The following is a 10,391-nucleotide window of genomic DNA, read 5'->3' as shown; positions in this document are numbered from 1 at the left end:
TTAAATATGATTCATCAGAAATTAATTGATATTTAATTGTAAAAACTGCAATGAATTTAAACTAAATGCCGTCATATCTGAATTGAGGTCATTGATTTTTCCTCCTAGCATTGCTTGTGCTAATGTCAATTCGTTTAACCAGGGAAATGGCAAAAATTTAAGAAACTATTAACATACATTTCGAGTAACTCAAAGTTTCGAACAGTGAGTTAAGAAGCATTTTAGGATCTAATGTTATTTTTGTAATGAATATAAGAAAACATGAAATAAATATGTTTTGAGTACGGTAACAGAATAGAGTTTATCTGTCATACTAAACAACCGAATTTCAAAAAGCGTATAGAATGCAAAATGTGATGTAAAAATTATGTTATAACTTTTTATTTTGATAAATATCATTTTCTCTCCAAATAATAACAATCCCATAAAATATTGAAAAACTTTATTTTCACATGATGTATAAATTGACAAGGGAATGCCATTCTTTTAATTTCAAAATCCCCCAAAATTATACATATAAACGGTTTTTATTAGAAATACAACTTACTTTACATGAAATCCAATTGCCAAAGAAACACAGATTTAAAATGAAACTTGGATTTATCCACTATCAATCCTCCGTAATCTTTGTTATTCTCTACATCTGTTTTTCATTCATGTTAGTCATCTCTTGTGAAACAATACCCTTACACATCATAGTGAACACTTTTAAATATTGAAGAAGGCTATTTGTCTTAAGTATTTGTTTTACTTTTCTGTCTAATTTCAAGTACTTTTTCTTCATATCTGCACACTTTAAGGTTTAAGACAATAAAATAATATAGTTAGTTTAGAAAACTAAAAGCTGGCTGTTTACCCTTAGTTAATCTACGTCTTACTTTGCTATCACTTCAGAACATTTAAAAGTTTGACTATTTAATTTATTAGCCGTTTTAAATAATCTGCACAGGGGCGAAGCTTTTGACTCTTAATCAAATCTTTCGTAAACGGAAATATTAACGAAGAAGTTGGCGCAATTGAATCAATTAGATTTAAGTGTTTGATAAGCACACCCAATGAAAAAGCTTTTCAACAAGGACAGTTCATTTGAGGCTAATGATGAAAAAGCTATTTAAGGGCTTTTCACAGTGCAAATAGTGTATGAAGGACCAGAACAAATGTTTTAAAAACATATCTTCTTTTTTTTTTTAAATTTAGTTTAAATATTATTAAAATATATATATAAATATATATTGCAACACGTGTAGCTGTAAGGAGTTGAGCAATTTTTACGAAATAATATTTTTATCTGATTTCCTATCAACAAGCAATTGCATTTTACTGGTAATGTCTTCATACCAAATGAATGTGTTTTTGTGTGTCAAAATAGTCAGAACTACCTTACCAACAATGTATTGAGGCTTTGTGGTGGTTGCAGCTGTTTCATGAAAGACATTCGAAATTTTGTAGCCAGGAAATGAATGTTATTAACTATTTTCATTATATGTGATTGAATAAATTCCTTATTTTAAAAGATACCATTAAGAACCCACAATACATTGTTGACAAGGTAATCTGGGACATGCTGACAAAATCATAGTTATATTGTCGACAGACTGAACTTTTGAAACATTATTGCAGCTATTTCATGGAAGATACTGGACTTTTTGTAACCGGGATATTTATTTTATCCACTATTTTCATTATGTAATTGAATATATGTTTTAAAGATACCATTAAGAAACTACAATACATTGTTGACGGTAAATAGTTTATCCAAATACATTTAAAAACGGATATCTTTTCGAAACAGCCAATTTCTTTAAACCTATCAAAGGGAAGTTAATTAAAAACACACACTCAGACCAGATATCAAGCAAATGCACATCTTTGAAAGAAATTACCCATACTGGTACATCCTGGACGCCATTTTGATGTTTGATGAATGCCTTAAAGACTAGTTTTTATTAAAAACAACCCAATTAAGATAATTTCTGAAAAGCAATTAAAGCAGATGTAGGTTCATGAAAAAATAACATTTTCGTATATTTGGCGGTCGTGTTTGTTCGCTATTTTGAATATTTTTCATCCGTTATGTTGTTGTTGTTGTTTTATATACAATTACACATATCCCTCAATTTAATTAAAATAAAGAATATTATGACTTACGACTTAAGGTCAAGGTTAATGTACCTTAAGTCGTAAGTCATAATATTGTACGAAAAGTGTGTACTAGTATATACACCAAATGGCATCAATCTTGGACGTCATCTTGGACATCTTGGTTCTACCTTGGTTACTTCAAATGTTTTAAAAGGTTTAAAGAATTATTAAAACTTATGGCTTAATTATAAGCATAAGAGTTGTGAAATTACCAAAATATTCTAAAAGGGTTTTCAATTCACCACCATGCATGGTTTCAGTTTCAGCTGCTAGATGGTTATACATTGAAATATCAAGAAGGCCGCGAAGCGAAAGCCAATGCTATTCGGTTTAATTTGGTCAACCAAGGTGAATAACTCAAAAGAGAAACGCCATGGGTCTTGGTATACATGTTCGTATTGTCTATGGCAACATATGTACCAAATTTCATTTCAATATCTTGAACTTTTTTAACTCTGGGCATTGTACCAGCAAGAATCTGGTTTAAAATTGAATTGCATTTATGCACCAGTCAATTGTAACCACGCTCCCCCCCCCCCCCCCCCCCAGGTCCGGGGAATAGCGGGGACTTTGACTTTCGGTCCAGCCAAGCCCGGGCAAAATCCCCGCCCTGCGGGACGAACTGCTGGTAAAAACCGTGCCAAATGCCCTCGCACCGCAGGGACCCAAAGTAAAGCCCATACTATAATTGGCGCATAGACAAAACCACCGCATTCACCCGGCACTGCGGGGCCACCTGGAAGGTAAAAACACGGCCCATTTCCCCGGCTATCCCCGGTATACCCCCGGACCGGGGGGGGGGGGGCGTGGTTATAATTGACTGGTGCATTACTTCCAAAATAATTGTACTAGTACATGTTTATGATAGCTTACCTGGATAACTTTGATCATGACACACACAACATTCAAAAGAAGTCTATAAACTCGTCCATATTCTTTTTTAATATATTCTGAAATATACTAAACTACATGTACACTGAAGTTTTCCTTTTTGAACATCCTTCACCGGACACGTCAAGAAAGTGTTTACGTGCATACTTACATCAACCTGAAAACTAGGAAATAGACACTTGATTTAGGATAATGATATTAATTATTGTTAAATAAGCAGTTAAATTCCCCTAATTAAACATATACTATGCAAAATTACAATGGAAACTATATGAATAACTAAATTCATGAATATGAGAGCTAAGTTCACTCAAAAATATAATGCACTTCTCTTTATGTTATGATATTACCACTTATATATGACTACCTCTTTATATGTAAAATATGTTCATGGCAATGTTGTTTTTCTCATCCATGTGACATGAGTTTACTGAATAAACTTGAAACTTGAAACATTTAACAAATTCCTCTTTAAGAGGCTAAGGTTAAAAGCCTTGTTGAAGCCTTGTTCAAATTGAGTCATTGTGCTTACTTTTATAAACAAACACCAGACAGTGACTGGTAGTTACATATTTGTAACAGACATTGTGAAAACAAGCTTGAAATGATTGTGAAGCTCTAATATGAACTTTTGATGATGTTGTATCACTAAAACAAGCATTGTGTTCACATTTACACCGGTACGTTCCTTTAAAGGGGCTAGATGGTTTAAAAATCGGCAAATACAGTATTCCACGTGATAAATTACGTCATATATACTACGTTGGAAGGCAACATTTTGCTTAAAATAAAGACTTATATCAAAGATAACTTTTCTTGTACTACACCATTTTAAATGAAACAAAGGGCAGTCTACGCCGCTTAAAGAGCCCCGCGTTTGGTTTTTTACCAAAATTTGGTGAGGTCATTAATTAGTTTCATCAAACACTTCGACAAACCTGTTTCCAAAATCATGTTTTGACAGTGCTCAGCCAGACGGCCGTATTGTGAAAAGGTTTGTCGAGGTGTTTGGAGAAACTCAACTCTCAATCAAACTTTGGTAAAAACCGAAGGCATGTCTCCGTAAGCTGCATAGATTGCGCTGTTTCATTTAAAATGGTGAAAAAAATAGTGAAGTTATCTTTGTTTAAAGTTTGTTTGTTTTTCAAATTAAAATATTGATTCCGACGTAGCATTTATGACGCAATATATCACGTGGTATACACACACTGGTACAGTATTCGAAACAAACCTAGAATTGTCAATGCGACCTAGGATGAGGCCGATAATACATCACTTTACATGATTGTAAGTGTTAATAAGTAACTGAACATTTTCAAATCAAATATCACATGAAGAAAATTTAAGCTTCTGTTTAAAAAATAAATGTGATGCAAGCGTTTGCAAATGAAAATTTATCGATTTCATTTAGTAAAAATCGCCGATTAAATCTGTCCATACTTATCGTCTTATTACCTCCCTTTTCTTCAGTTGAATATAATTTAGCTTCCAATTTAAACATTTTATCAAAATAGCAGTGTAGGTATGATTTTTTTGTTTAAAGAAATATTTCAACCATAGCAACAAAGAGTATTTGGCATTTATAAAATCACGTGATATGAAATATGTCGGCTTAATCGGTTTTGTTGCATTTATATTATGTTTCATCATCATTTGGGTTAAAGAATCGAAAACGTTAAGAGAAGTTATTTGGGGGGTTTTTGGTGATACCAAACCAGTTTCACTTTTGGTTTCAATGGTTTCAGCAGTTTCGAAACCGGTTTTGATAGTTTTACTTGAAGTAACAAATGCATGGTTTTGTGTACATTTTCAACAACATGGCGGAGCTACTGTAGCTACTGAGCTACACAATTACTAATGTAACCCTTTTCATTTAGCTCATTTGCTCATTGTAAGGCAAAAAAGATTGAGTTTCAATAAACGAGGCTGATCCCTATCCGCCATGTTGTTTTCGAAGTAAACTAGTTTTCGGATGGAACGAACCGATGAAACCGCCTCCGGTAGGGGTTTCGATAGTTTCAAAAACCGGTTTCGGATTTCGTTAAAAAACGATTGAAACTGGTTTTGGTTATATTCGAAACTGTTACAACAAATACACAGTTCGTGAAACCGATATAAGACCGAAACCAGTTTATTACCAACAAAAACGCCCCAAGGGATATACAAACAAAAAAAGTTTACATCACTTTAACATACTGGGGCTTTAAGCGCAACAATCAAACAACAATTATAATTTAAATTCTAGTTTTCAAACAGATTCGTCACGACCCTGCCCTAACATTGCGGAAACAGCGGATAAGTGTTAATTGATCGTGATGATACTGATTATTTTAATAACAAGGTTTTAATAGATTGTAGATTATACTATGAAGGTTTACGTGAGATCTGTCAGACCTCCAATTACAATATTTTCCCCCTCATTTTACTTACATTGAATGTTATTCATCTGAACACTCCTTATTGTCAAAAGATTTCTTTTTAAATTAGCTTTAAAGTGACACTCCTATTCAAATTCAGTGTATACACATGTAAAACAAGAATAAATTTTGAGTGATACACCCTCAACTACTTACTAAATAATGCATTTATGGAAATAATAATTACTATTAACAATATTATAACCGTGTATTTAATAGCTGAAAGAATATTTAATGATTGGTGAATGCTAAAAGATTTAACTGCGATCTGATATGGTCTCATAAGGTAGAAATACTGTGTTTTCTGCACATTTCTTTTAAATTAAACTCGGTATCCTTCATAAGAACCGTTGTTTTCGACATTTGTTCATCCTTTTTGGTATATTATAACAATTGTATTAAATGTGTTAAATCTTATTTAGGAGTAATAGTGCAACAGCAAATGTTTTTCTTTGTGAATGATATATAAGTGCATGGCGATGTTTCCTGTTGAGGTCACTAGAACTATTGACTTTATTCAACGCAGGATCTTTACAGGGGTTTATCCAGGAATTGACGTAAAATGAGGCATAACTAAGAGGCATTTTCTAGTCCGACATATTGCTTTTTTGTCGTATTTTATTACTGTTTTCTCCTTAATTGAAATGAAAAGCTTCGTTAAAATCGTTAAAACATGCTTATTCATAGCAATAAGTAAGCTTTTATTCTTAAGTATGAACTTCTTCTAAAATAATGGGGAATAAAGATTTGTCATGAGCTTAGGTTTAGCTTCTTTTAATTATAAGATAGTATCTCCTAATAAGGACGTAGTATTTCGTCATTACGAGAAATAACTATTATATCCTAGTAAGGACTTAAAACCTCGTTATTAGGAAAATTTATTTCATCATTACGAGATGTAACTAGTTTCTTCTATTTAGGCTTAGTATCGTAATTAGGAGAAACTATCTCGTGTACAGGAAATTCTATCTTGTAATTAGAACTTGTTTTCTCCTAATTAGGGGATAGTATAGACTCTTGGCTTAAAAGCGTTTAACAATGACAGAATAAAAATGCTGCAAAACATGCAAGTAGCCAGGTCAATTCAGTCGGTGGAGTTTTTTGTGTAGTATGCGGTCAAGTTAGCTCAGTCGGTGTAGTTCTTGTGTAATATGCAGTCAAGTTAGCTCAGTCAATGGAGTTCTTGTGTAGTATATAGTCAAGTTAGCTCGGCTTTTCTTCGGGAGACTTAGTAAAAGCTGTGCAGTTTTCATTACTAGTTGAAGTAATTTGCAAAATAACTTTTAGTACTCATTTCATTTATGAAACAGAACTTGGAGCACTACATTCCGATTTCATTTTTTTTTATCGGACCCTTAACCTTGAACACATTTATGTTCTATATCGCGGACCACTTAAAGAGACCTTATAACCTAAGATATCCTGAAGTTTGGTCCGCCTATTTTGAAAATTTGTAACGAACATTTTTTATATTATGTCGTGGAAAGAGCCCGTTTTTGCGTAATTGCATGAAAACCAGTGATATAAGACTGCTAACAAAAACTCAAGATGGCAGTTTTTCATATTTATGTTCAAAAATAGATGTTTTATGCATTTTTCTGAAAGCATTAGTGACGCTTTGAGCAATAAATCATTATTTCAGTGGTTCACTGGTTTTCAGACATATACGCAAAATTTGGTTCAAAACGGTAATTCTTTGAGATTGAAACTTTAAAACTTACACTGTTTTGCCATGCGATCGGTTTTGCCACCTTTCAGCATGATACCAAATATTACCAAAAACATTGATTCTACACTATGTGAAGAAAACAGTTGCTATTTTAAATACCTGTGCATCATCCCGGAGTTGAAAGAGTGTAGGCCTCTGGTTGTCAAAGACGCTCACGCGATAGTGCTCCAGCGTGGGTAGCATCTCTCTGTCTTCTGCTTCGATATAGCCATTGTCAGAGGCGTTTCCGATCGAGAAGACGGACACTTTCCCGTGCCCGTACGGCAATCGTCCCGCCGCGTGCTGGGGACCCAAGTAGAAGGGTTCCATTGACGTCTTCCGGCTGTTCGCGGGAGATTTGTCGTAGTGGTAGCCAAACGGCTGGGACGAGTACTTCCGGATATTTGGCGCCATTTGTATCCCACTGTACATCGGATGCAAATACTGATGTGGCGGCGGCGGGTCATGGTCGCCATGAGCGGACACCCTCCGGCTGCCTGGCTGGCTGTTGGGGTCGCTTTGAAAGGAAACCTTAGATACTTTCCGACATCCGGGAGGACTACCATCCATCGCAATCTTCAGGTGGTGTGACTTGAGGCCGCTTTTTAAACCTTCTATCTTCTTAGACTGCTCGTTGTCGTCGGCCACGTTTGAACCACTATCTACGTTCTCGTCCGATTCCACGTGCATATTGTCCTTGTAGCTTGCAAATGGTTCGTCCAAGTTTGTTGTTTCCATCTTTATATCTCCCATGTCAAATTCACTTACTTCTGTGATAGTTATTTCTGGTCGTGGTTTCTTTTCTCTGTCATCAGGAGGCTGTTTTGATGTCATATTTAAATTATCCAGGCTTTATATATCGTTACAAGAATTACAACGTAACGGTGATTAATTAGACCAGTTTTTTGCCTGCTAACAACAAACGCAGATGCTTAAAATTAATGCTTTAATGACACGCATCTAAATCAACTTGTAAATAATACACTTGTTTCACATAAGGTTTCGTGTACGTTTAGTGCGTAATCTACTTGTCAAATATTTCTTTAAAGAAGTTTAGTTTTTCACAAGATGTGCGTCACTTAATCAAGTTCTTTGAAACTGTTCGACGTCAGTAAAGAAATTAACACGGAATAGTTTTTAATAAATAGCCATCCACCGTTACGCCGAAAATACCAGCACGTACCAGTTTCCACTGTGCCCGTTAGAAGCACGTTGACGTTCCATCAAACGCGTTACGTCGCGAGCTTTGACAGGAATGACTTCACAATTGACCAGTATATTCTTTAATGTCCAGTTCAGCTCGTAAATTTAAATGGCTATGTCATGGTTGCCGATGTAAATGCCAATTTTGTTGTCAATTTTTCTTTGAAATATGTGCCCCGCTGTTTGTTTTTTGCGTGTGCAACAAGGTCACATACCGTAAAAAAAACCTGGCTATGTTTGCGTTTTTTACGTCTCTGGCTACAAAATACCAAGGTCCATACTTACGAGTGGCGTAGCTACATATAGGCCTTGGCCTACTTCTTCTTTTGAAAAATGACAACATTTAAAAAACGCCAAATTGCAATGGTGTTTATTTAAACTATGTGCTGGTGTATTACTCGATTTTATTGCAATCATTGAATATATATTTAAGTTTGTGTAATGTGCATGTAAAATGGATGTAATTCTGCCTTTTGTTTTTGTGCTCCCAAATTGCACTATTTTGCTTCTAATTTAGAAAGAAATATTTGGGGTGGGTATCCCCTAACTCACTTAGAACCAACGGGCATACACGTTGTTTTAAGGCATAGCTACGCCCCTGTAAAATATCTATTATGTATCTTATTTTGACAAAAGATGTGTGCCTGATTGTTGAACAGATTATTTGTGACAGATACAGCAACATTTACCCTCTTCGCAGCTGTAGTAACATTTTTATATAAAAAGGAAAGAATTCACTCTAAAGTCAGATTCAATACGTTAGTAAATATGGGCCCGGGCTTGACGAAACTGCTACAGGCAACAGGACCTATCTAACAGTTAACACTGTCCCCAACAAATTTGTTAGATCCTATTTATTTTGAAAAGTGTGTTCCAATTCGTAGTTCGCTCAAAATTGTGAGAGAAAAAAACAACACGAATTTCAAATTTCTGGGAACTTGTGAATAATATTTTTGGGAAATACTGGTTTCAAATTATAGCAGACGGCTGTTACGTTGACAGGACCCATTTATTGCCACCAGCCTATGTCCTTTCCAACAAAAATTCGCTCGTTTCGCAGTTCATCAAATAAAACAATTTACAGGGCAACGTAACTGCCGCCTTTGAAAAGTATATGTCTTACATATGTCCCCCTGCAAGCAATATACATTACAAACAATATCACTACATTATACAAAAATAATTGTTTTTCCAGTTTGGTTAACTCAAAACAATCGGAGTTGCATGTTCATCTTCAGCGGACGCAAATTGAAACTGGTTTACCATTTACATTTTTATTATTCTGCATTTATAATTATCATAATAACCATAGGCAATGACGTTCATACGAGTGCATCTAAAGAACAATGTCACAAGGCTGCAATTTATGCACGAGTTGTTTTTAACTATAAATCAACTGTCAAATGAAGATGAAGTGATGAGATAGATAAAAATGCAAATTTAATTGAATGGAAGAGTAGATTGAACTGGTTACTAACGTACGCGGTTTTGTAAACAACCACCTACATTTCAGTACTTACCGCAATCAGGCATATGCCTACTGTTTACTGACGGAACGTTTGTCCGCCTGTATCAGAAGCTCTGTCATGTTAATTTTTGGGGAATTAAAGATCTGTTCAGTGTTAATTTAGTCCATGACAGTTTACAACAAATCCATATAAAAAAACGTGTAAACATTTCTACAATGTATATCGTATAAAATTCGTGCATAGTAGTTTTCATATAGTATTTAAGTTTGTAATTAATTACCGTTTTTTCCTTTCATTAAAATATAATGAAGCAAGAACCTTTTGTTGTTTTTTCATTCAATTTGTTTTATAGTATTGTTGTGTTTTTACATTTCCCATGTACAACAATTAAACCATTTATGTCCCTTCATCTGGATCTTTTTAACGTAAATAAAGACAGTTGAAAGCGGACCACCCTGTTTGTGGCATGTTCAAACCTCAAACAACCGGTATCCAAATCCATTCCGTTTGATGCAACATTATTTATTGCTATATAAGAAAATTAATCCTTCAAATTTCTGT

At 34.5% G+C, this 10,391-nt stretch overlaps 2 protein-coding genes across 3 annotated transcripts in view; both read right to left on the bottom strand.

Annotated features, from left to right (window-relative positions):
• LOC128227154 (uncharacterized) overlaps positions 1-3,165 on the bottom strand; it is a 58,070-nt gene extending 54,905 nt beyond the window's left edge. The window contains exon 1 of one of the 2 annotated variants that reach the window (XM_052937405.1): positions 3,016-3,165. In XM_052937405.1, coding sequence (XP_052793365.1) covers positions 3,016-3,033 — 18 coding nt within the window. In that variant the 5' untranslated portion in view covers positions 3,034-3,165. Of the gene's footprint in view, positions 1-547; positions 968-3,015 lie in introns of those variants that run through there. The other variant, XM_052937406.1, reaches the window with a different exon arrangement.
• Positions 3,166-7,245: 4,080 nt separating this feature from the next.
• Positions 7,246-10,181, bottom strand: LOC128225974 (uncharacterized). Its single transcript, XM_052935867.1, has 2 exons — positions 10,149-10,181; positions 7,246-7,977 (listed from the first exon to the last, which is right to left on the bottom strand). The coding sequence occupies exons 1-2, from the start codon at positions 10,164-10,166 to the stop codon at positions 7,246-7,248; spliced, it is 750 nt and encodes a 249-aa protein (XP_052791827.1). The 5' UTR covers positions 10,167-10,181.
• Between the last annotated feature and the right edge of the window lie 210 nt (positions 10,182-10,391).

The sequence above is a fragment of the Mya arenaria genome, chromosome 3 (genome assembly GCF_026914265.1).
Source record: "Mya arenaria isolate MELC-2E11 chromosome 3, ASM2691426v1".
Classification (NCBI taxonomy): Eukaryota; Metazoa; Mollusca; class Bivalvia; order Myida; family Myidae; genus Mya; species Mya arenaria.
This window is presented reverse-complemented; position numbering and strand designations above follow the sequence as displayed.